The sequence below is a fragment of the Xenopus laevis genome, chromosome 2S (genome assembly GCF_017654675.1).
Source record: "Xenopus laevis strain J_2021 chromosome 2S, Xenopus_laevis_v10.1, whole genome shotgun sequence".
Lineage (NCBI taxonomy): Eukaryota > Metazoa > Chordata > Amphibia > Anura > Pipidae > Xenopus > Xenopus laevis.
This window is the reverse complement of record NC_054374.1, coordinates 66,615,262-66,642,763: the sequence shown is the minus strand read 5'-3', so window position 1 is coordinate 66,642,763 and position 27,502 is coordinate 66,615,262. Positions and strand designations below refer to the sequence as shown.

Genomic DNA, 27,502 nt, shown 5'->3' with positions numbered 1-27,502 from the left:
ACAGTGTCTTGTTATGAGGGTCACTGACTCCAGAAAACAAAAACAAATAGACCAAGTGGCTGCAAATGTTATGCTACTTATTTTTCATTACTCATCTTTCCATTCAGGCACTTTACTATTATTCCAGAGTGTTACCTCATTGCCAGTCTTAAAGAAAACTTAGCATCCATACACCAGTGGAAATTCCAATTGTGAGTGTTTCTGAACACAAAATGAAACTAACTGAAAGTTCACTGAAATAAAAATGCAAACTAAATTGGAATACTGTTGTCAAAATTAACTTTAGGATAAACGGCTCCTTTATATCTGACTCCTGTGTCTACTAGTTTAACCACTCCAGGTAATTCTGCAACTCACCCTTTAATCACCAATTGGGGGGGTACCAATTTGGCAGCAAAATTGCAAAACTTGCTAAAAAATTGCTAATTGATAAACTTCTACTGATGCTACTTTAGATTAACCATATATTTAACCATTCAGAAATGTAAAAATTGCATGGCTTTTCACAAGTTGCTCACAACTCCCAGCATGCTCAGTAAGCAGTCAGTTTAATGGCAACCCTGGGTATAATACTAGAGACACTGCTCTGTAAGAGCCAAGAGAGTGCTCAGTTACTTCTGTGCTTCTTGATCTGGTTCAGCTGGCTAAAAAAATTGTCAGCAGACATGGAATTCAGGGATGTTTGTGGTCCTGATTAATATGCAGTATACAGGACCGATTAACTTTGCCAGTTTTGCCTGGTCTATTAAAACAACTACAGTGTTTTTCTGCAACTGTTATGAGAGACTGCACATAAACAGACTGACGTGGGACTGCACCACCTGTGCTTCCCTGTGTAGCCACTCAGAAACTGTGCTTCTTAAGACTCCTCCTTGATACCTGTTTCATAAGGAGCAGTTGCATGAGGGTAGAGTGAGTTGCAGAAAGTGACAACATATAGAGAAAATGATACAGATAAGAAACAGGTCTATGATGTGGGTAGTGGGTTCATTACATACATTTTGTAAATAAGCATCCCTTCAAGACGATATTATTACAAATAATAACTTTATTTTCACAGTGAGAATTACGATATTCTGATTTTGAGTATAAATATAAATTGTTTGTGCACATCCCAAAAAGTGCTATTAGATACTGACACCATGGTGCTGGTAGCCTGAATAAATAGAAAGGGTGTGAGCAGAGCACATGTCCCACAGGTAATCATGTGCCAGAGTTGCCTTCTGTAGAGAAGTGATAGAACAGAAGGGGGAAGGGGAATTTGGAAGTCTGCAAAGTTTTGCAGCCGGCACTTTGCACCCGGGGCTAAATTTACACGGACACTGAGGGGATAAAGAAAGTTAATGATAAAGGACAAGGAGTGCAGCACATGAGCAGGAGCTCAAGAGACTGTGACTTTTTCATACTAACCGTTTCACCTGAAGACACTTGGGGATTCATATCTAAAGAGAAAAGCTAATAAAAAGGCTTCCTAAAATGGATGGAGAGGTGGAGAAGCAGCTGCTACTGAGTGGGGAGAAATGGTAAGAGGTTATAGAGATTTTGTTGCACAAGGTGAATGTTGGATCAATATATAATGGTTAGATTCCGCTAGCCTCCTAATAGTAATAATCATGTGTGCTTTACCTTCTCCCACTCCTCCCATCTGTTCCAGTTTGTATAGAACCTGTAAGTACTGAGGCAGGAATCTTTTCAGTTCAAGTTTGTATCTTCAAAGCATGCTTTTATGTTTATCAAACTACACTGACAGGGTTGAATATGGGTAAGTGCAGTGGTGGAATTAGAGGTCACTGAAATTATTGTATGACTCCTGTAAATTTCAGCAATATTATTATTATTTCCTCATATATATTTCCGCGTATGTTGCGTGCTAGTACTGCACAGTCCTGTATATGATCTGATGTAGCAAACTACTAGTTCTCAGATTAAGTGTTAACCCTTGATTCAGATGTAAGGGTAGATGAAAGATGTTTGATGCCCTATAAGGTGTAGAATTGGGTGGGGATAATCATCCGAGCCACATCTGGCTCTTAGGGCAAAGGGCATGCAAAGTGTATGACTTCATTTTTTAGGTAAGAAGAGAGAAGCAGATTCTGGGGTTAGATACATTGACAGGCACAGCTTCAGCCTTAGTGCACCTACATGGAGTCCCATAATGCTCTTTAAAGGAGAATTCAACCCCCCTAGGCGCAAAAATCCCTCCCCTCTTCCCTGCCTAGGCCCCCCGGGCAAATGCCCTTAACTTGTTACTCCTTCTACTAGGTCCTCTCCTTCTACTAGGTCCTCTCCAGCAGAGTACACGGCAGCCATCTTCTCCAGAGAGCTCTTCTTCCTGTAGTCATCGGCATTTGGTGGCGTATGCGCAGTAGGAGATATTTTCCGGTTCGGATCTACTGCGCATGCCCCAAAAGTCACAAAGTCTCCGACAAACAAATTGGAAACTCCATGACTTTCGGGCGCATGCGCAGTTGGAGGCATATGCCGGTACGGAGCTAAGTCACAAAGTTTTTTCAGAAACATTGTGAATTTCGGCACATGCGCAATAGATCCGAACCGGCAAATGCCTCCCACTGCGCATGCGCCACCAAATGCTGAAGACTACAGGAAAAAGAGCTCTCGCGGGGAGATACTGATTGGTTGCAATGGGTTAATGCCCACAGGCAAATTTGCCCAGTGTTCATAAATGAGCCCCATTGAATCAGAGCAGTATTTCCCCATGTCTGCGTAAATACAAATATGGATGTAAGCAAAGTTCTGTAAACACTTAAACATTATAACATTAATGTTTATGGTCTAAATAAATGTGGTGGGACAGAATCCTATTTATAAAGGGAATATTTTGCTTTTAAAAAATAATAATAGTACAGTACTTGTAGATCTGAAATAGAGCATCTGGTAATGTACAGTAAGTAGCAAATTGATGAGTTACTCCCATATCTCCGAAAACTCCTACTAACCTTTTATCTGTGTGTGTGTGTGTGTGTGTGTGTATAAAATAATAAAATATGCGCCATTTTCAAGATATACAAATAAACAGAATCCATGCCTCCACCAGCTAAATACTGCAGTAAGCAAAACTGGAAGGGCCTCCAGTGAATTTATACATGAAAGGGCATCAATAGTATATGACAGTGAGCTTCATAGGCATAAAAAAACATTGAATACTTGTGCATTGTATAGCCACAGCAGGTACGGCTTGTTCTGTACCTAGTCCATGTAACCACACCCTGGTATCCTACATTGAAACTAGCAAGGTTTTTGGTGGAATCAGATCCCGCTAGCTTACAAAAAATGTGTGCTATTGAGGTCTTGAGGGGAAAAAAGAGGAGAGCAGGAGACAGGGTTTTGTAGCTATAAAGCCACATTTTACAAAAGCCATACACACCTTCTCTGACCCTATACCAACTCAGACCCAGTCTGGTACTTTACATGTTTGACAGAGGTAGGTCAGTCAGTAATACAAGATAATGGTTGCTGGGTTGCGTCAGAGGAGTTTGGGGTGAAGCAGTTTGCCAGTATTGGGGCCCAAAGGAGTCTACTGGGTTCCCCTGGTGAGCCAGTCCAACACTGTGCACATGTGAGTACTCCCCAGCATAATTCCTTGCTTAGTATTTATGCTGACAATTTGGAACCCTTAAAAAAAAACAATACCCCCAAAATAAATACTTAAGCAACCGATGCACTGCGAATCATATTCATATGATTCCAGGGGGCAGACTTTTTCTTTAAAATAGCAATTTTCTTTTTAGGATTTCCCAATGGATTATACTACTAAAAAGGTATATCATTATGAAAATGGTTTATTTATATGAAGCAGGGTTTTAGATATAAGCTGTTTCATACAATATATTTTTATAGAGACCTACATTGATAGGGGGTATGGTTTTCCTTTAATTGGCGATTTTAGGGTGCAGTTGTAGAATCCTGAAGTGGTTGTACTGGCAGATACAGTAGCACTTCATTCCAATATTACTTGTTAGCATGTAAATAATATTCTAAAACAAGTATTCTAAAACAATTCAGTTTTCATTTTTATTGCTGTGGATTTTCAGTTAGTTAACTTTTTTGTTCGGAAACACTCACGACTGGTATTTGGTTGTGGATGCTAGGTGGCAGTCTGGAATAATAGTGAAGGGGCTGGATGGGAAGATGAGCAATGGAAAATAAGTGAATTTAACATTTGCAGCCACTTAGTCTATTTGTTTTTATTAGCTGGAGTCAGTGACCTTGACAACTAGACATTTTCATTTGAACATTGCAGAGATTTAGAATATCAAGGTTTATTATGAATTACTAAAATAGTATTTGTGTCAGATTATACACACAGTATATCATTTGCTGTTTCCCCTCTCTTTCAGCTCCTATTCTGGAATCCCAGGGAAGGATTTACATAGCCAGGTGTTCACTTATATATCCGATTTAAATGGTATTGAACTGGGTCATCAGGAGAACCAGCACTGTCATTCTAACCGGGAACAGGATGATTGGAATAGCAAAGAGAAAAAGAGGGCCCGTCGGAAGTTGTATGTGGCATCAGTGGTCTGCTTGTTGTTCATGATTGGAGAGGTGATCGGTGAGTAATGTTAGGATAATGGGCATCTACATATGATTTACATACAGTATGATGCAGTATGTGGCAACACTCTTGACTGAGGGGACCTTCTACTGTTTTCTAAATCCATCCTAGATCAGTATAACAGTTTTTATTGGATTGTCTTGCTGATTAAATCAATGGGTACTATATAAAAGTTGCTTATATTGTTGGCTGATAAAGCCAAACAAGAATTGCACAAGTTTGGTCTTTAGAAGAATCAATTTACTAGTCTTAACATGAGGGGCAATCAAGGCTGTTCCTGTTCTTTTAAAAACAAATATGTAGATACAGAAGGTTTATGTCATACATGGCTTTTAGACGGGTAAAGCCATAACCCTAAAGCTTTGCTATTGCTGAATAACCTGTATTTACAGAAAAATAAAATTAAATGCTGTACAGCTCTGTTTGCATATAAATACAAATATACATGCATCCAAATGGGCATTCCCCTGAGATTGTAGTTTTCTTATGTTTTACTAAAACTCTTTCAAATTCTACAATTTTCCCAGCTCAAGAACTGCTTTAAAATGGCAAGAACCTACTGCACATGTTGCAACAGGGGTGAAGCAGGGTTTCTTGCAATTATTTATGGTTTGCTTGTAAATACATATGTAATTCCTATAATAATTGTGAAGGACTTTAGCGTTAACTTCTTGAGGTTCAAGATATCTCCCTGTGGCCTTTGGTGCTAAAGGAACATCTGCAGATGCTCGTAATTAAATTACATTGGCTTTTTCTTTTCTCTGTAGGTGGGTACTTGGCACACAGTTTAGCAATCATGACAGATGCTGCTCACCTTCTGACAGACTTTGCGAGTATGATGATCAGTTTATTTGCTCTGTGGGTGTCCTCAAGGCCAGCTACTAAAACAATGAACTTTGGCTGGCATCGGGCAGGTGAGGTGGCTTTCTGAACTGCATCAGAGTGAAGGTGGATGGCTTTTGCCTTAAAAATGGAGTTGCTAAACCCACTAATTTCTCTCTTTTAGAGATACTGGGAGCACTCCTCTCTGTTCTCTCAATCTGGGTCGTGACTGGAGTCTTGGTCTACCTGGCTGTGGAGCGTATAATATCAGGAGATTATGAGATTGAAGGTGATGCTATGCTGATCACCTCAGCCTGTGCAGTTGCAGTCAATATTATGTAAGTACTGCAAACTCAAAATTCTGAATTATTGTTCCTGTAAATAATATAGGTATTGGATCATTTATCCACAATTCTTAAAGTATTGTTTAGTATAAAAATAAAAACTGGGTAAATAGGCTGTGCAAAATAAAAAAAAAATGTTTGTAATATAGTTCGTTAGCCAAAAATCGAATGTATAAAGGTTGGAATGACTGGATGTCTAACATAACAGTACACTACTTCCTGCTTTGTAGCTCTCTTGGTTTCTTGGGGGGCACATGGGCAACAACTGTTTGCTTTTGAATCTGAGCTAAATGTCGAGGATCAATTACAAACTCACTGAACAGTTATGTCCCATGTGGACCCCCTTCAAGTCACTGACTTACTCAGAGTTAGAGAGCTAAAAAGTTGTGTTATGTTATGTTATGTTAGAAATCAGCTCACTCCAGCATTCATAGATTACATTTTTGGCTAGCTACTGTATATTGAAAAAAATTTGCACAGCCTATCTATTTACCCAGTTTTTATTTTTACACTGAACTGTTCCTTTAAAATATGAGGTATTATGGATAAAGGTTTATTTACAACATGTACAATTGAAAATTGTTTATTGCCACTGAACAAATGACAATCAATCAGGCTAGAATAAAGAATTATTTTACTGGAAATCGCATTACTGGTTTTTGATCTTTTGTAGGCAAACTATAGTAAGAGGGTCAACATCTAGTAACATTCTTTAAATTAATTCTTTATGTTTTGCTATCATTTAAGGTAAGTCTCTAGAATATCTAGGATGGGGAAGGAAGAGGGTATTCAAGAAACCAGCTGATCAGTGACTTTATTTCTTCAATAGGCTACATTATGGGGGTTATTTATAAAAATCCGATTTTTTTCAGATTTTTTGAAATAAAAAAGTCTGACCAAGCTAGAATCCACAATGTGCCCTTACTTGTCAATAAAAACCCATGAAAAAATCAGATCTGCAAAAATCGCAACTTTTTCAGATTGTCCACAAAAACCACCAGTTTTTCGGATTGTCGTTTGAAAAATCAGAATTTTTCGTATTTGACGCCTGAAAAGTGAGCATTTTTCCTCAAATCGTCAGAAAAGCCTTAAATTTTCAGATTATCGCATGAAATCAGCACAGACAATAATTTCCCATAGTCACCCATGCCAGCATTCACCAATGGGTTAATTCCCCTGCTGGCCAGCGGACAGGACCTCCCACCAATAGTTCAAAGTTCTCCTTCCTCCCTTACCCTCTTGTCTTTTTTGTCCTGTCCGGGCCAGGGAAGGATCTATTTTTAAGAGATTAAAGAAGATACCAATAGGAGATGAGAATCGGTGCTGTGAAGCCTAGAAGCTCCCCTTGTAGGGGTCAGCAGTGGCTAACTTACATAATCAGGGCTCTCCTCCCGTGTTGCGGGTCAGGGAGTTCTGGGCAGCATGGCAGCGACACTGTGGCTCTTGGCGTATCCTCCCGCATGGCGGGTTAGGTGAGTGCCAGAAACGCTGGGGGAAAGAAGCCGGCGCGAAGGAGAGGTAAGCCGTATGTGCGCATTAGCGCTGAGACGAAGGACGGATGTGACGTCAACAGAGGAAGTGGCCGGACGGCCATCTTGGTTGAGGGCATTAGCGTTCCTCGTGAGTGAGCGCGACTGGAACCGGAAGTGCGGCTTCTTGCCTGAGGGCAGCGTTTTGACCCGCGTGAGCCTATGTGATAACAAGGGGCAGATAGGAAGACAATATTGTTTTATACAGAGTGCTGCCCCTTGATTTAAACAGCAAACACTTCCTGTGGGTGCCATTTGCTTCTCAGAATCCTGAGCTTTCAAGGCATCGATACAGGTAGGGTGTGTGTGTGAGTTTCAGCGGTTGATTCCTTGTGATTTATACAAGAGGAATAAGCTGATGTCATTGTCTGCTCTCTTATTAGTTCACCAATGGAACCTGGTATGACGGGAAAAGCCTCTCACCCCAAAGGGAAAAGGTGAGGTGGATGAGAGAGAGACTATTGCAAGCAGGGGGCGCAGGTAATAACAATGTATTATTTTGTTTTATGCAGCCTTCCTGCCGCAGACGCTAAAAAGACAAGTCTCCAGACAAATCAACAGCCTCTGCAGAAAAACAACAGGAGCCTGGAACCTCTCTATTATCACAGGAAAATCAGTTATTTGCAGAATCCTTGGCTTCAGTAATTAAACAGGCAGTCATACAAGGATTTCAGGAGGTATCGAGTTCTAAGAAGAGGACGAGACACTCTCATGGTAGACAAGGGGAGCCTTTATCTGATATTTCAGAAGGAGATTTGTCAGATGACTCGGATGTGCTGTCTCAAGCAGGGTCGGAAGAGGGAGAAATTGAGTCAGAGGAAGAATCCTCTTTCGATTTAGCAGTAATTGATCCGCTAATTAAGGCAGTTAGGCAAACCCTAACCTTTCCTACAGAATCAGCAAGGGTATCGGCAGCGGATAAATTATTTCCCTCTTCGAAAAAGCGATCTGTGTGTTTTCCGGTGCACTCGTCTATAAAAGAAATTATCCAGACGGAATGGAAAAAGACAGAGAAAAGGGCTCAGACAGCAGGGAAATTCGGAAAAAAGTATCCCTTTGATGAGCAGGACTCAAAGGCCTGGGAGTCTCCACCAAAGGTCGATGCGGCTGTGGTTAGGTTGGCTAAGAAGACCACCTTGCCGGTGGATGATGCGACAGTCTTTAAAGAACCAATGGAGAAGAAGATAGAATTTAATTTAAGAAAAGCCTTTGGATCAGCAGGAGCAGCCTGTAAGCCAGCTGTGGCTTTAACATCTGTATCCAGAGCCTTGAAAGTGTGGCTGTCTGAGCTAGGAGAAGCTATATCATCAAATGTAAAAAGACCTAAACTGCTGGAGATGTTAGCAGACTGCAGAATGGCAACGGAGTTTATTTCGGAAGCTTCAATTGATTTGGTGCATTTTTCAGCTAGATCTATGGCGCTATCCGTAGCAGCCAGGAGGGCACTATGGCTAAAATCTTGGGCAGCAGATACGGCATCAAAAATAAACCTGTGTCAGTTACCTTTTGAAGGAGAGATGTTATTCGGAGAAAAACTGGATGCTATCATTAAGAAGGTGTCGGGAGGTAAAAGTGTATTTTTACCTCAAGAAAACCAAGCCAAGAAACCCCGCTTTGAGTCAAGCTATAACAAGCCGAAAGATAAGTCTTTTAGGGCCTCCAGACAGTATAAGCCCGGGAGAGAATATTCCAGGCAATCTTCCTGGAGAGCAGGTCGGCCAAGTTCCAGAGGCACATCTAAGAGACCTGGTTTTTTTTCCACCACCCCTTCCACTTCAAATCAACAATGAAGGTGGCAAGGCCCAGATCATGGTGGGGGGCAGACTAGCCGAATTTTCTCATGTCTGGGCCACGACTATTCAAGACGTATGGGTACAGAAAGTGGTTCAGTCAGGATTTCTACTAGAATTCAAATCCGTACCCAGAAACAATTTTTCATACAATCCGTCGTCAAGGCGACAGAATTGGACAGGAAGATGGCTCAGGATTATTTGAACCAACTGTTCGATTCAGGGGCAATAGAAATCGTCCCTCCTCTGGAAAGAGGCACAGGATTTTATTCAAGACTGTTCCTGGTAAAGAAAGCTTCGGGAGCGTTAAGACCAGTGTTGGACATGAGAAAGCTGAACAGATTTTTACAAGCAAAAAAATTCAAGATGGAATCATTGACGTCCATCATGCAAGCCGTCTCAGTGGGGGATTGGCTAACGAGTATAGATTTGAAAGACGCTTACTTTCATATACCAATTGCAGAGGTGCACAGAAAATACCTAAGATTCGCATTAGAAGACGTGCATGTGCAATTCAGATGTCTACCTTTTGGCCTAGCACAGTCTCCAAGAGTGTTCACAAAGGTTCTTGTGACACTCATTGCGGAATTAAGAAAAGAGGGAGTATCAGTGTACCATTATTTGGACGATATTCTGGTAGTGGCAAGTTCAAGGACAGAGGCCGAAGTTCATACTACCAAGGTAAAAGAGTTTATGCTGAACCATGGATGGGTAGTGAATCAAGAGAAAAGCAATTTACTTCCCACCCAGTCTCTTCAATACTTGGGAGCCCTCTTTCAGACAGAACAGAACATGGTCAGCTTACCTTTAGACAGACAGCGCAAGGTGAGCGAGTTAATAATGGAATTCAAAAGGGAAAGGACAGTCTCTGTGCAACATTGCCTGAGAGTAATAGGATCTATGGCGGCGACAATTCAAATTGTGAGGTGGGCAAGGTGGCATTTAAGGCCCTTGCAAGTTTTTCTTATAAGAAAGGTAAAGCAGCCTCACTTACATTTGCAAGAAAGAGTGGTGGTTCCACTAGAGGTCAAAGAAACTCTGTCCTGGTGGTGCAAGCAGGAAAATTTAGCAAGAGGAATGCCGCTAGAAGATCCACAGTGGGTGGTAGTGACCACCGATGCGTCAAATGTGGGGTGGGGAGCCCACATAGGCGAAACGTTTATTCAAGGCACTTGGAGGGCAGAGAATGTGTCCTCAAATATTCTCGAATTAAGAGCAATAAGAAAGGCTCTTCGAATCTTCTCTCACCTGCTAAAAGACAAACAAGTGAAAGTAAGAACAGACAATACTACGGCAGTCGCTTATATTGCAAAGCAAGGAGGCACCAGGAGCAGAACGTTATTGGAAGAGGTAAAGCCACTATTTCAGTGGGCAGAAAAGTGGCTGGAAGGGTTAACCGCCATTCACCTTCCAGGAAAAGAAAATTGGAAAGCGGACTTCCTCAGCCGGTCAATAATAGATCCGGGAGAGTGGAGCTTACACATAGACATTTTCGAAGAAATTGCAGAGAAGTGGGGACATCCAGACATAGATGTCATGGCAACCCTACAGAACAGAAAATGTCTTCGGTTCTTCTCAAGGTTCCCCTGCAGGGATGCAGAGGCAGTAGATGGCCTAAGTCAGAGTTGGTCAAAAGATCTAATTTATGTCTTTCCTCCATTTCCCCTAATTTGGAGAGTTTTAAAAAAGATAAGATTGGACATGGCAGAGGCCATCGCGATAATACCCTTCTGGCCCAGGAGGCCGTGGTTCCCGCTGCTCCAGAAGCTAGCCATAGGAAAGCCGATAACAATTCAGAAGTTCCCAGGCTGGCTGTCGCAGGATTCCATACAGTTTCAGGAGTACAATCATCTGTCTTTGATGGCCTGGCGGTTGAGAGGGAGAGATTAGAACGCCTCTCGCTAAAAGATGAAGTCATAGACTTGTTGCTGAAGTCAAGAAAAAATAGTACTTCACAACAGTACTACAAAGTTTGGGACAAATTTGTATCATTTGTTGTGGAGAAGGAGAAGGATCCGTTGTCTCCATCATCTACGGTTGTGTTAGAATTTCTGTTCTCTGGATATGAGAGGAAATTACATTATAACACATTAAAAGGTCAGGTGTCGGCAATTTCAGCCCTAACTGGGAAAACATGGGCAGAAGATCCTTTGGTTAAGAGATTCTTCAATGCTTTGATGAGAGTAAGACCTATGAAAAGGGATTGTCGTCCACCATGGGAATTGCCTTTGGTATTAAAGGTTCTCACTGAGTCTCCATTCGAACCATTGGAGGAAACATCATTGTGGAACATGACATTGAAGGTGGTACTCTTAGTGGCAGTAACTTCGGCTTGCAGAGTAGGAGAGTTATCAGCCTTGGCTGCATCGGAGCCACACACAGTAATTTTCGAAGACAAGGTAGTGTTAAAACCTGCTTTCGGATTCCTGCCTAAAGTAATTTCGAAGTTCCATATGGATCTGGAAGTTATCTTACCTTCCTTCTTTCCAGATCCACAGTCTGCGCAAGAATCAGTGTGGCACACACTAGATTGGTGAGAGCTATAAAGATTTATTTGAAAAGAACAGAACTGTGGAGGAAATCTGATCGATTATTCATAGTTCCTAATGGAGCAAGGAAAGGACAAGCGCCAACGAAGAGAACAATTAGTTCCTGGATTGTGGCGGCTATAGCAAAAGCGTATAATGTGGCAGGAAGGAGTGTTCCTAAGGGGTTGAAGGCTCACTCTACCAGGGCATTGGCCAGTTCCTGGGCGGCACAAGCCAGGGGGGTCGCCAGAGAACATCTGCAAATCAGCAAGATGGTCGTCCTTTAATACTTTTGTGAAGCATTACAGATTGGACGTGTTATCCTCTCAAGAAGCTAAATTTGGGAGAAAAGTGTTGCAATCTGTAGTTTTTCTGATGATTAAAAGTTTTCTGTTAAACGCATATTGTTTCCCGCCCTCTATTTTAAGCTTGGGGATTTCCCATTGGTGAATGCTGGCATGGGTGACTATGGGAAAACAGGAAATTGTTTATACATACCGTAATTTCTGTTTCCTGGTCACTTCCATGACAGCATTCACCGGGGAGTTTCCCACCCTGTATGGGGACAGCTTTATACTAAGACAAGAGGGTAAGGGAGGAAGGAGAACTTTGAACTATTGGTGGGAGGTCCTGTCCGCTGGCCAGCAGGGGAATTAACCCATTGGTGAATGCTGTCATGGAAGTGACCAGGAAACAGAAATTACGGTATGTATAAACAATTTCCTGTTATCTTCAAATTGCAAATAGGACCTCTGCCATTGACTTCTACAGGGCCTCAGGACAGGTTAAAGATGGACTATTTTTGCAGCTTTTTGCCGCTTTTTGCAGCCAATGGGTATAATAAATCTTGAAAAATTTCAGGTTTTTTTTTTACTAAAAAGCATTTGGACTTTAATAAATAACCCCCTATATGTCTTGGATCATTCCTTGCACAGGGATATTTATGCAGTTTATGATTATGGGGTGGTAGATAATAAGCCTAAGCATGTTACATTTCAGAAGGACTAAATACCCACCTGATTTTACTTATGTAGGGATGTGAAAATTTAGACACATATTATTACAGGCATGCCTAAATGGGTCCTAATGGGGACCTTGTGCTTATGTAACCCCTGTAGTTCTCACAGTGTACACTAGATGGCACTGTGTCATAGTATAAAGGACTTGGGAACCATGCGGTCTAGGTCCATTACTTTAGCCTAACCAAGCAGGCTGGAAGGGAATGGGTAGTGTGATCCTAGGACCAGTGGCCCTAGTAAAGTGATAGCATATTCTTTTATAGATCAGTGATAGAGAGGTTAAGTAGTTGAGCAGCTCAAGGCTCCGACAAGGATATTAGAGGGATTAAGATCCCAGGGTATTACTGACCAAGAGTAGGGACAAAGTGTTGAGACTAGGGATGATAGGAATTCCCCTAGATGCCACTTAAAGAGATCCTGAAAACCGGGCAATGCCTCTCACAAGCTGCATAACCCTCTGCTGATGTGTCCCTGGCCTGCAGGGATTCAGCCTATACTGGTACTGTGAGTATATGCTACATTTATGCTATCTGCGTTCTAAGCTCCATTGTGGATCTGTGTTGTGTTAAATAAATACTGTTCTTGGTTAAGCATAAAAGAACCTCTGGCGCCCAGTTCTTGTGCATTGGCACACAGTTACAGTTGCACTACACCCTGCCTCCACCCCGCTGCGAGGGATTACCCCTGTGTAAAGAGAGTCATTAGTGGTTTCACACCACATGGAAAGTAGCTGGAATTGACTACAGTGGTGTCAATTTAATATAGCGCTACACTTACATTTATCTGTTTGCTTGCTCTGATTATTTACTATGTGGCTGATTTAAATCCTAGTCTGTAACACCTTTCTTCCCCTAAAGAATGGGGGTAACTCTTCACCAGACAGGGCATGGACACAGTCACGGAGCTGGAAACTCCCATTCTCACTCCCATGGTGTTGGAGATCACAGTAATCCTAGTGTTCGTGCTGCTTTTATCCATGTAGTTGGTGATTTATTACAGAGCATTGGGGTGCTCATTGCTGCCTTTGTCATTTATTATAAGGTATGTTTTCCTTGATAATATATTTTTTTTTTTTCGAGAGTAAAGAAGGGGTAGGAATGTGTCCTGCCTGAATTGCACCACTTTTTGATAACTTTTACTGCAACCACTGCATTGCCGACAGTGGTTATTATATAGTCTGTGACAGGAAATGAGCCACCTCCTTGATCCTCTATAGTGAAATGCAATTCATTTCATTTAATGTATTTATTTTAAAGTTTTTAGTTCTAAAATCACCAATAGAAGTGAGCAATGTCTGAAAGAGCCTTTCTAATTGCAATTTCTAGGGTAAACCCATTAGCAGTTTAATGATCTGTTGAGTAGGGCATTTTACTTTCCTTATCAGTCTATATGTTATTCTATTTAAACCTTACCTCTGTTGTAGAATGTTGTTACTTTGGTTAAATATTTAACAGTCGTAAAAATATTTTTTTCTCTGCAGCCAGATTATAAAATTATTGATCCTATATGTACATTCCTATTTTCTGTGCTGGTTCTGATCACAACGCTGACCATCCTTAGGGATGTCCTTCTAGTTCTAATGGAAGGTAAGTGCTGAACAAATGTATATAATATATAGATTTCCAGCAGACAGTACCCTTTCACTTATTTCACCACCCAGGTGCAAGGTAATAGAAATGTTTAGATATAGAAAAAAGACCAGCGACACAATTTTCTCTGCTCAAAGGTAGGTGAGTAGCTGGGAAGGGATTCTTTAGAACCAGGGGTGCTTTGGTAAGTAACGTCGCCTGAGGCGGCATTCGCAATAACGCCCCCCCACCGCCCGTCACGCTTACCTTTATAGCCAAAGGGGGTCTAGGGCAGGCCGCATTGATAGCACAGAGGGCGAAATTGCGCTCTCTGCACTAGAAAAGCCAAATTTCTTGTTTAAAAACCAAAGTTACCAGGAGTGGCTTTTTGCCGCCCCTGGTAACGTCTGCAGAGCTGCCGCCTGAGGCAAGGTGCTCGCCTTGCCTCAAGGCTGAAACGCCCCTGTTTAGAATTATAAAGTAATTTCCTGTGACTTGTTCTGTAGTCTCTTAGGTCATTATTAGTGTGTTTGGGATTGAAACACTATGTTGGTTGTACATTCACCAATAACACCCAGTGAAAATTACATTCCTGTTGTTGCATGTCATATCATTTTATGGGAAAGTACCAAGGGTTGCTAGGCAATAAATCCTGATAGCCAATAGTTTTTTTTAAACTGTACAGTTCTTTTTAATTTTTAGGAACCCCTAAAGGAGTGGATTTTAACCTGGTCAAGGACACCTTGCTCTCCATCAATGGAGTGAAAGCTCTTCATAGTCTGCATATCTGGGCTCTGACAGTCTCCCAACCTGTGCTTTCTGTTCACATAGCAATCAGTAAGTGACAAAACTCAATGACTGGAAATAACCCTCTAAAAAATAAACCCTCTAATTGTGTTATATGCACAATCACACACTGTATAACACTTTTTTTAAATTAAGTGGTTCTGAACAAAATCTGAAACACATGTAAGGCAGTGTGAAGTGTGAAATAACTAATATTCATTTATTTACATGTGTTCTTAATTCCAAGCAACCAGAATTTTTTCTTATCGCAGAATGATCAAAAACATTTAGTGAGGCCTATGGAGACCTGTCAGATGAAGACTACATCGTACATATCGATTAGACGGGTTGCTCCATGTCCCCCATACGCAGGCCCATGAGCCTCATCAAATAGGGGCAAGGGGGGGCATTTGCCCCCCCCCTGGACTTGTACTTAATAAAAAAATTATATTCTCTTGCCATATATATTTCTTAAGATTTCCATTAAAGAGTTGCCACAAGTTTAAGCAAGGCTTAAATCCTGGAGTTGGCACCCATTCAAAAATGGATATTCTCATGCAGAAGAAGTAAATGAGAGCAGGTGGGCATCTGACAAAGTATGTGTGCTGTGCGTGTGATAGAGAGTATAAATGCACTTGTGTATAGAAAGCTGTGTAAATACTTATTTTCACATTATTAAATCTTATAGGTGCAAGTTGGCTGTTAGTTTGCCTACAACCATACTCTCCAGGGCAATCACCACAAAGCAGATTAACTCCTTAAGTTCCTTGTCCCACTGTCTCGGGAACCCCAATGTTTCAGCACTAAGGCCTTTGTCTAGGGGAATTCTGATGTGTCACCAAGCTATCTGAAGTAAAAATACCCCATTCAATTAACTCAAAAAATCTCAGTTTTTGCGCGCTTCCGCATTCGTGACTTCAGATAGCTTGGTGACACATCAGAATTCCCCTTGACAAAGGATTTAGTGCCGAAACGTTAGGGTGTTCTCATTTTTGGCAGGTGTATCTGCTCCCTGTGGTTTGGAGTGTAGCTATAATGCTGGCTAGCTTTGTGAAAGAGCAAAAAGTCAAAATGTAAATCCAGAGACCCTTGACCCTTACTAGGCTGGGTGTAAAATGTTAAATTATAGACTGTTATGAAATAATTCAGAATAATCTTGTAAACTGTGTGTTGTTTGGTCTCTTATGCAAACCCTGTGAATGCACAAGTGAATTCAGTTAAAGGAGAACTAAAGCTTAACTAACATTATGTTTTGTGCTTCTGTATCAGACCTTTAGCAGTAAAGATCTGTGTTTCCAAAGATGCCCCAGTAGCTCCCCATCTCCTCCTTTTCTGCTGATTCAGTGCACATCCTCTGTGCTGCTGTCACTTACTGAGCTTAGGGACCCACTCAGGCCTGGATTTGTGGAAAGGCCACCTAGGCCCGGGTCTAGGGCGACAGGATTTTAGGGGGTCGGCATGCTGCCCAACCACACCCACATTGGTTCAAAAACACTGGAGATGTGCTGAAGATACAATAATTTTTTAAATTTCCCGTGCACCAATCCCCGTTGCTACCTAGGGGTGCCCACTATGTAAATCCGGCCCTGGACCCACTCACAATATACAGTACACATAGAATATAAATGTGACAATATAAGGCTAATTAGTAATTAATACAGATAATTACTACATGGCAGCACAGAAACCAGTGCAATTAGCATCAGAATTTAATAATCAGCCCTGTAGCATCAGCTTATATTACAGATAAACCTCATGTTCTGCTGGATAATTTGTGATGACTCCTAAGCTTAGCTTCTCAACAGCTGCTCAGAGCCCACTGAGTATGTGACTGTTACAGACACTTTCCAAGATGGTGACCCCATGTGACAAGTTTGAAGTCCTGGATCATTGCTGCTATTGACAAGCTGAAACTTTAGGCTGGTGCAATGAGTTCAGTATATAAAATATGGCATTTGTAGCCATATTCGTTTTTAGGCTTTAGTTCTCCTTTAAATTGGCCATACACTGCAATATCCGCTCACTTGGAGAAGCATATCTAAGCCTGATCAGACCACCCACATGTTGGGCCAAATAGGAATGATGGTAAAGTGTCAGTTACAGAATGAGAATGCTATACGTATGCAATTTGTACTATATGTTATAGAAAAGCTTTGTAGATTCTGAAACCAAAATATTGGTACAAGTAATTGCGATTCCTTTGCCTCCTTGCCCCCCTCCTGGAAAACTGTCTGTGGACACCCATGCGCAGGCCATTAAACTTGTGACTTGGTCTGGAATGTAGCCCCTGTGTTAGTAAAGTAACTTCATTGTGAATATAATTTTCAATATTTAAGTGCCAAGTTTTCAAAGGCATCCTAGATTCTTCACACAAAATGAAGTGCCTTCATATGGATACACTAAACAAGTACAATACCTGTTGTACTGTGTATAAAGCTAAACTATTTTTCATGAATGTAACCTATTTGAATTTTATTCTGGCACCTATAGGTATGGGAAGCTTAGTTTGGGACCAAAAGTAAAGACAGCTGTTACTGTACATAGCATTGAAGGATATGAATATCTACTAGGAGCAGTCCTGATGGTGCGAAATGGATTGAAGACTATAATAACCTACTAGGAGCAGTCTTAATGGTGGGGACTGGAGTCATAGCTAAACAAAAAGAAGAAAGAACGACCCATAGTGTTGCACCAACCCACTTTTTTGATCTGAGGTCCCAAAAGATATAAATAAAACTTAACTTTTATTAATTAACCACATAAAATTGATATGAAACAAAAGAGTGTATAATAAATATTAAAAACGAGGTTAGGTACATGAGCTGAATCGACACTGAGTCAGCAGCTCAGGAACGGTAACTGTAGACTGAGAAAGTCTAGTGAATTAGTGTTATCAATCACACTTATTATCTTCCTATATTCTCACATACAGCAGGGTACTGGTTAACCATTGTATAAGCGGCCCTGGCGGACCGAATGAAAGTATGGGTCACTATATGTCCTATATGGATAATTAGGCCAGAATGTGGCAACACACGCTTATATCCTAAGCTATTTGTGCGTTAATATATGGCCACATATATTTAGCCATATGACGGCGCAAGTGGGGTTAATGCGGACAATTATTGGAGACCTCAAAATTAAGTGCCTTCTTGGGTCCCGCTCCCCTCTCCTTAAAGTTAGAGCAAGAGCGCCGTATATATAAGCAGCCGACTGATGCGACACTGTTGTCAGTGCCGAAAGGAGAATCAATCAGACGGTGCTGTTCACGCTGCCCCTGTTCCTCCCACACCTCCCCTTCTTAGCGTTGAACAGAGGAACTTGAAACAGTGTATCCGACTAGCGACAGTGTATCCTGCTAGCGGAATACATTGGGCTAGATTCTAAAGGACGCGGTTTCCCCAAACCTCCCTTCCACCCTTCCGCCCTTTCACCAGTACCCCATTCATTCCCGTTTGACCTAACGATTTTAAAATAAATTAAGAAGCGCCTGACGCGCGTTTCGCTCGCCAACCTGCGAGCTTTATCAAAGGCAATTTTTGGCGCTCAGAAAGGTGCAGGTTTAAATAGAGAGGTAGACGCCTCTCAGGATTTGAACTGTCCAATCATGGAATTAAGGGCGGAGCAATGTTTCATGCAGTGTAACAGCCCTATGTTCATTCAGAACAGTATACTGAGTAAGCAAAATTATTTTGCAACAAAGTAAGACACAAAATTCTAATGACAACAAAGTATCAAACTGAGGAATTTCACTATTAGATCTGTCATATTTGAAATAATGGCTATTGTTGTATTGTGTAAAGTAACCTATTAAATAGCATAAACCCAAGATCTATTTGATCAGGCCATCTCGGATCTCAATGATCTAATGACAGAACAGATTACACCAATGGGCATTATGAAACCGAAAAGTCGCTTTATGCCACCTAGACACACAAGTTCAGCAGTCAATGTATTCTGTGAGTTAGTTATGAGTGATTTTCTCACTTTACCTAGGCTTGGCCAGGATAATCTCACAAAAGATGAACGATTGGCTATTCAACAAATCTCGGAATGGGAAGATGTTGTTATTAAACCCTCTGATAAGGGTGGCAATGTTGTGATCTGGCCACGCATAATGTATATGACAGAAGCCCTTAAACAACTCAACGATTATTCCTGCTACCATAGACTACATTGCGATCCCACTGAGAGATTTAGAACAACATACAACACTCTGATTGAGGATGGCTTTCAAACAGGACTTATCACTAAAAGTGAACATAAAGCTTTACTAAACACTTCCTCTACCACCCCGACTTTTTATATGTTACCAAAGGTACATAAAAACATAACAAAACCACCTGGACGTCCGATTGTATCAGGTAATGGCAACTTATGTGAAAGAGCTAGCCAATACATAGATACTAAATTAAGGAATTTTGTAACTAATCTCCCGTCGTATATTCGGGATACAGGGGATCTGCTTTCAAAATTGCAAGATATTAAAACTGAGGAAGGAACCTTTCTGGTTGGCTGCGATGTAGAATCCTTATATTCGTCAATTTCTCACAAACATGGCTTACAGGCTGTTCGTTTCTACATGGAGACGGAAAGTAACTGGGATGGCCAGTATATTGATTTTGTAACCGAATTAACCCAGTTCTGTCTAAATCATAATTTTTTTGTATTTAATGATAAGTTCTATTTGCAGATAAGAGGGGTGGCTATGGGAGCTGCATTCGCGCCCACCTATGCTAACCTATTCATGGGTTGGTGGGAAGCCTCCTGGGTGTTTGGTGATTTGTTGTCCAAATTTACCAAACATATAGCTACCTGGTTTCGCTATATTGATGACCTGGTTTTTCTATGGACTGGTAGCCGAGAATGTCTAGATGAATTCCTGCTGGAATTGAATAATAATGATCTAAACATTAGATTAACACACATAATCAGTGATCATAAGCTGGACTTTCTAGATGTCACATTAATTCTGAATAGTGATGGTACAATATCCACAGATTTATACAGAAAATCTACCGCTACCAACTCCATACTTCATTTTCAGAGTCATCACCCTATTTCAACGAAAAGGGGAATTCCGGTTGGTGAATTTCTCAGATTACGCCGGAATTGTTCAGATTTGGCCACCTTTAAAACTTCGAGCAAATGAACTTACAGAGAGACTCAAGGCAAGGGGTTACTCCCATACGATTATTCAGAAAGCCTATCATAGGGCGATTAAGACACCAAGAAACAATCTATTGAACAAAATAAAGGACACTGGCAATGGGTCGGAACAACCGACAAGATTTATCAGTACATATTGCAGACAGTGGCCACACATCAATTCTGTTTTGAGTAAACATTGGCATATATTACTCACTGACCCTATTTTAGCCACATTGATAAGCTCTCGCCCACAACTATGTAGCCGCAGAGCTCCCAACTTACGAGATCGCTTAGTGAAAAGTCATTTTTCAAGACAGAAGACTAAACCCATAAGATCAGGCTCATTTCCATGTGGGAATTGCAAAGCGTGCAAGTATATACGCAACAAATCGTCAGTCGTGGACAGATTTGGCAAATCACATAAGGTCACACATTATTTTTCCTGTAACACGACCAACGTAATATACATGTTAACTTGCCCATGCAACAAAATGTACATTGGAAAGACCAATCGTGCCTTCAAGAAGTGAATTCTTGAGCATGTATCAAGTATAGATAATGCTCTAGACTGGATAAAGGTGAACAAAAAACTCCCTCCAGTAAGTAGGCATTTTATGGAAAATCACAATAGCTCAAGCAAAGGACTGCATGCCGCTGGTCTATTTAATATTAATTTGGGGATTAGGGGTGGTGACTTGGAAACGTCACTCCTGTCCAAAGAAAGCGAATTAATTTTCCTAATGAATACTTTAAGCCCACATGGTCTCAACGAGAGTATCATCATGAATATTTTTATTTAACTTAATTTGTGACTATTATATCCTTAATTTCATATTATTTAATAAATTTATGGGTTTATGCTATTTAATAGGTTACTTTACACAATACAACAATAGCCATTATTTCAAATATGGCAGATCTAATAGTGAAATTCCTCAGTTTGATACTTTGTTGTCATTAGAATTTTGTGTCTTACTTTGTTGCAAAATAATTTTGCTTACTCAGTATACTGTTCTGAATGAACATAGGGCTGTTACACTGCATGAAACATTGCTCCGCCCTTAATTCCATGATTGGACAGTTCAAATCCTGAGAGGCGTCTACCTCTCTATTTAAACCTGCACCTTTCTGAGCGCCAAAAATTGCCTTTGATAAAGCTCGCAGGTTGGCGAGCGAAACGCGCGTCAGGCGCTTCTTAATTTATTTTAAAATCGTTAGGTCAAACGGGAATGAATGGGTACTGGTGAAAGGGCGGAAGGGTGGAAGGGAGGTTTGGGAAACCGCGTCCTTTAGAATCTAGCCCAATGTATTCCGCTAGCAGGATACACTGTCGCTAGTCGGATACACTGTTTCAAGTTCCTCTGTTCAACGCTAAGAAGGGGAGGTGTGGGAGGAACAGGGGCAGCGTGAACAGCACCGTCTGATTGATTCTCCTTTCGGCACTGACAACAGTGTCGCATCAGTCGGCTGCTTATATATACGGCGCTCTTGCTCTAACTTTAAGGAGAGGGGTGCGGGACCCAAGAAGGCACTTAATTTTGAGGTCTCCAATAATTGTCCGCATTAACCCCACTTGCGCCGTCATATGGCTAAATATATGTGGCCATATATTAACGCACAAATAGCTTAGGATATAAGCGTGTGTTGCCACATTCTGGCCTAATTATCCATATAGGACATATAGTGACCCATACTTTCATTCGGTCCGCCAGGGCCGCTTATACAATGGTTAACCAGTACCCTGCTGTATGTGAGAATATAGGAAGATAATAAGTGTGATTGATAACACTAATTCACTAGACTTTCTCAGTCTACAGTTACCGTTCCTGAGCTGCTGACTCAGTGTCGATTCAGCTCATGTACCTAACCTCGTTTTTAATATTTATTATACACTCTTTTGTTTCATATCAATTTTATGTGGTTAATTAATAAAAGTTAAGTTTTATTTATATCTTTTGGGACCTCAGATCAAAAAAGTGGGTTGGTGCAACACTATGGGTCGTTCTTTTTTCTTTTTGTTTAGTTATATATATCTTATGACCCTGCACACCACTGTATGTTACTAATCTCAATCAACGGAAGGTGCTACCTACTTTTCTTTTCACGTGTTTGACTTTTTCCTACTTTTTGGGGGATTTCTAGGAACAGCACACGTTGTTGTATCTGTTAGGTTCATATTTATGTAAAATTTCGACTGTAATTAGTTATGGCTACCGCAATACCGAGCTTACAATCTCGCTTTGACAAGTGGTCAACACAACTTACCGATGTGTTCTCAGTCACTACGAACACAGAGAGGGGTAACCCGACAGAGGAAAGCAATTGGAGGGCCATCCTTAGGAGCTATCAACAACAACAAATCAAACTCTCTAAGTCTTGGTGGACTGTTTCCACCTATAATAAATACATTGAGAATAACATCATACCACGAGGCCTTCGCATTAAAATTCTTCCCACCTTCGAGGTACATGATGATAGCTTTAGGAAAAGATGGGAAGATACTTTACATAAATGTTCCATGCAACTCCTGACCCTAGCATGTGAATATGAGAACCAAACAGTCAAGAACCTAACAAACAAAATAAATGAGATTGAAAAACAAATGTCTGAGTTTACCCAAAATGAACAATTTACTCTACGCATGTCTAGAGTTAACACTGAAATTGATAGAATGGTGCAGGATACAATAGATAAAAAAAGACAGAAATTTGTTCGAGATATGAATGATTACTCAGTTGGCACTATCTTTCAATGGGGACGCAAAGTCACAAGTAGAAGACAGACTTCACAAAGTGATCTCTCTCTGTCAGAGAAATCTGAGGATGACTCCTCACAGCACAATGGTAGTAATAGGGGTTCAGATGCCCCCGGCCCTTCTTCTCTTTTTTTAGGGACAGAAGAAAGAAGAGGGTTAGGAGAGGGGGTAAGGGAGTTAAGAAATCGGGACAGGTGGGCATATCCACGTCAGAATTACTGGGAGAGGGGACAATACCGAAAGAAAAGGACACAGAGAAATTAACAGTAATCAATTTGAGTGATCATGTCCTTACCGATACTCAAAATCAAGTATTAACTAAAGGACTGTCCTTCTCACCCAGTTTTGACATTAGCCCCTTCTCCCTGTATAAAGATCTTTTCCTCTTTTGTAGGAAACTCCTTTTAAAAAAACATTTTAACAAAGATGTGGATGTAGCTACACAATCCACAATCAATCCCCTATTACGGACACCAAATCCATTAAATCCACATGATCTGGGGGAATCACATTTATGTGATCAAGATCTATTTGATCAGGCCATCTCGGATCTCAATGATCTAATGACAGAACAGATTACACCAATGGGCATTATGAAACCGAAAAGTCGCTTTATGCCACCTAGACACACAAGTTCAGCAGTCAATGTATTCTGTGAGTTAGTTATGAGTGATTTTCTCACTTTACCTAGGCTTGGCCAGGATAATCTCACAAAAGATGAACGATTGGCTATTCAACAAATCTCGGAATGGGAAGATGTTGTTATTAAACCCTCTGATAAGGGTGGCAATGTTGTGATCTGGCCACGCATAATGTATATGACAGAAGCCCTTAAACAACTCAACGATTATTCCTGCTACCATAGACTACATTGCGATCCCACTGAGAGATTTAGAACAACATACAACACTCTGATTGAGGATGGCTTTCAAACAGGACTTATCACTAAAAGTGAACATAAAGCTTTACTAAACACTTCCTCTACCACCCCGACTTTTTATATGTTACCAAAGGTACATAAAAACATAACAAAACCACCTGGACGTCCGATTGTATCAGGTAATGGCAACTTATGTGAAAGAGCTAGCCAATACATAGATACTAAATTAAGGAATTTTGTAACTAATCTCCCGTCGTATATTCGGGATACAGGGGATCTGCTTTCAAAATTGCAAGATATTAAAACTGAGGAAGGAACCTTTCTGGTTGGCTGCGATGTAGAATCCTTATATTCGTCAATTTCTCACAAACATGGCTTACAGGCTGTTCGATTCTTCATGGAGACGGAAAGTAACTGGGATGGCCAGTATATTGATTTTGTAACCGAATTAACCCAGTTCTGTCTAAATCATAATTTTTTTGTATTTAATGATAAGTTCTATTTGCAGATGAGAGGGGTGGCTATGGGAGCTGCATTCGCGCCCACCTATGCTAACCTATTCATGGGTTGGTGGGAAGCCTCCTGGGTGTTTGGTGATTTGTTGTCCAAATTTACCAAACATATAGCTACCTGGTTTCGCTATATTGATGACCTGGTTTTTCTATGGACCGGTAGCCGAGAATGTCTAGATGAATTCCTGCTGGAATTGAATAATAATGATCTAAACATTAGATTAACACACATAATCAGTGATCATAAGCTGGACTTTCTAGATGTCACATTAATTCTGAATAGTGATGGTACAATATCCACAGATTTATACAGAAAATCTACCGCTACCAACTCCATACTTCATTTTCAGAGTCATCACCCTATTTCAACGAAAAGGGGAATTCCGGTTGGTGAATTTCTCAGATTACGCCGGAATTGTTCAGATTTGGCCACCTTTAAACTTCGAGCAAATGAACTTACAGAGAGACTCAAGGCAAGGGGTTACTCCCATACGATTATTCAGAAAGCCTATCATAGGGCGATTAAGACACCAAGAAACAATCTATTGAACAAAATAAAGGACACTGGCAATGGGTCGGAACAACCGACAAGATTTATCAGTACATATTGCAGACAGTGGCCACACATCAATTCTGTTTTGAGTAAACATTGGCATATATTACTCACTGACCCTATTTTAGCCAAATTGATAAGCTCTCGCCCACAACTATGTAGCCGCAGAGCTCCCAACTTACGAGATCGCTTAGTGAAAAGTCATTTTTCAAGACAGAAGACTAAACCCATAAGATCAGGCTCATTTCCATGTGGGAATTGCAAAGCGTGCAAGTATATACGCAACAAATCGTCAGTCGTGGACAGATTTGGCAAATCACATAAGGTCACACATTATTTTCCTGTAACACGACCAACGTAATATACATGTTAACTTGCCCATGCAACAAAATGTACATTGGAAAGACCAATCGTGCCTTCAAGAAGAGAATTCTTGAGCATGTATCAAGTATAGATAATGCTCTAGACTGGATATAGGTGAACAAAAAACTCCCTCCAGTAAGTAGGCATTTTATGGAAAATCACAATAGCTCAAGCAAAGGACTGCATGCCGCTGGTCTATTTAATATTAATTTGGGGATTAGGGGTGGTGACTTGGAAACGTCACTCCTGTCCAAAGAAAGCGAATTAATTTTCCTAATGAATACTTTAAGCCCACATGGTCTCAACGAGAGTATCATCATGAATATTTTTATTTAACTTAATTTGTGACTATTATATCCTTAATTTCATATTATTTAATAAATTTATGGGTTTATGCTATTTAATAGGTTACTTTACACAATACAACAATAGCCATTATTTCAAATATGGCAGATCTAATAGTGAAATTCCTCAGTTTGATACTTTGTTGTCATTAGAATTTTGTGTCTTACTTTGTTGCAAAATAATTTTGCTTACTCAGTATACTGTTCTGAATGAACATAGGGCTGTTACACTGCATGAAACATTGCTCCGCCCTTAATTCCATGATTGGACAGTTCAAATCCTGAGAGGCGTCTACCTCTCTATTTAAACCTGCACCTTTCTGAGCGCCAAAAATTGCCTTTGATAAAGCTCGCAGGTTGGCGAGCGAAACGCGCGTCAGGCGCTTCTTAATTTATTTAAAATCGTTAGGTCAAACGGGAATGAATGGGTACTGGTGAAAGGGCGGAAGGGTGGAAGGGAGGTTTGGGAAACCGCGTCCTTTAGAATCTAGCCCAATGTATTCCGCTAGCAGGATACACTGTCGCTAGTCGGATACACTGTTTCAAGTTCCTCTGTTCAACGCTAAGAAGGGGAGGTGTGGGAGGAACAGGGGCAGCGTGAACAGCACCGTCTGATTGATTCTCCTTTCGGCACTGACAACAGTGTCGCATCAGTCGGCTGCTTATATATACGGCGCTCTTGCTCTAACTTTAAGGAGAGGGGAGCGGGACCCAAGAAGGCACTTAATTTTGAGGTCTCCAATAATTGTCCGCATTAACCCCACTTGCGCCGTCATATGGCTAAATATATGTGGCCATATATTAACGCACAAATAGCTTAGGATATAAGCGTGTGTTGCCACATTCTGGCCTAATTATCCATATAGGACATATAGTGACCCATACTTTCATTCGGTCCGCCAGGGCCGCTTATACAATGGTTAACCAGTACCCTGCTGTATGTGAGAATATAGGAAGATAATAAGTGTGATTGATAACACTAATTCACTAGACTTTCTCAGTCTACAGTTACCGTTCCTGAGCTGCTGACTCAGTGTCGATTCAGCTCATGTACCTAACCTCGTTTTTAATATTTATTATACACTCTTTTGTTTCATATCAATTTTATGTGGTTAATTAATAAAAGTTAAGTTTTATTTATATCTTTTGGGACCTCAGATCAAAAAAGTGGGTTGGTGCAACACTATGGGTCGTTCTTTTTTCTTTTTGTTTAGTTATATATATCTTATGACCCTGCACACCACTGTATGTTACTAATCTCAATCAACGGAAGGTGCTACCTACTTTTCTTTTCACGGACTGGAGTCATAGGGTTATTCTGTGAAGAGTGATAATTATTTATTGCCTTACACAACAAAATGTTGGTGTTATCAGGTCCCACTTTGACCAGAATACTTTTTTGTTTTTTTTTGTTTTTTTACAGATGAGAATGCAGACTCTCAGGCAGTACTGAAAGAGGCCAGTTCACAACTACAAAATAAGTTTCACTTCCACACCACCACTATCCAAATAGAAAATTACTCAGATGACATGAAAGACTGTCAAGAGTGCCAGGACCCTTCAGACTAAGGTCTGACCTTAAGGACTATTTTAACCATGAAGCTACAATCTCCTTCTGTGAGAACCATATCTACCTTAGTACTGATCTTCCACAGTGATGATTTTACTTACCTGCCTTACATGGGAACTGTGATCTAGCGTGCTAGGATTCCACTCTGAGACTAAATGCAGTCACTAACATTCCTAGAAGTACTGGCTGGTTTTGATGTCTGCTAGAATGTAATGTCCATGTCTGTATGATGTTACACAAGCGCTGCTACACTCGTACATATCCAGAGATTTCACAGTCTGAACAACAAATAAACATTTACAGAGACTCCAGTTTAATTACAGAACAAATATTTTTATTACATTTTGTATTACACGACTTAATGTAAAAAAAACAAAAAACTATTCTTTATTGAAGCCCCTTTTTTAATTTA

At 40.7% G+C, this 27,502-nt stretch overlaps 1 protein-coding gene across 2 annotated transcripts; it reads left to right on the top strand.

The window, feature by feature from the left end:
* The first annotated feature begins 880 nt into the window (after positions 1 to 880).
* On the top strand, positions 881 to 27,502 carry slc30a2.S (solute carrier family 30 member 2 S homeolog). 2 transcript variants are annotated; one of them, XM_018249434.2, is made up of 8 exons: positions 881 to 1,523; positions 4,359 to 4,573; positions 5,344 to 5,490; positions 5,583 to 5,736; positions 13,466 to 13,649; positions 14,089 to 14,194; positions 14,879 to 15,013; positions 17,453 to 17,707. In XM_018249434.2, exons 1-8 carry the CDS (start codon positions 1,477 to 1,479, stop codon positions 17,482 to 17,484), a joined length of 1,020 nt encoding a protein of 339 aa, XP_018104923.1. In that variant the 5' UTR covers positions 881 to 1,476; the 3' UTR covers positions 17,485 to 17,707. The 2 variants fall into 2 exon arrangements, with proteins under 2 accessions (XP_018104923.1, XP_018104921.1); XM_018249432.2 differs by lacking the exon at positions 17,453 to 17,707 and adding an exon at positions 26,944 to 27,502 and having other exon boundaries at positions 883 to 1,523.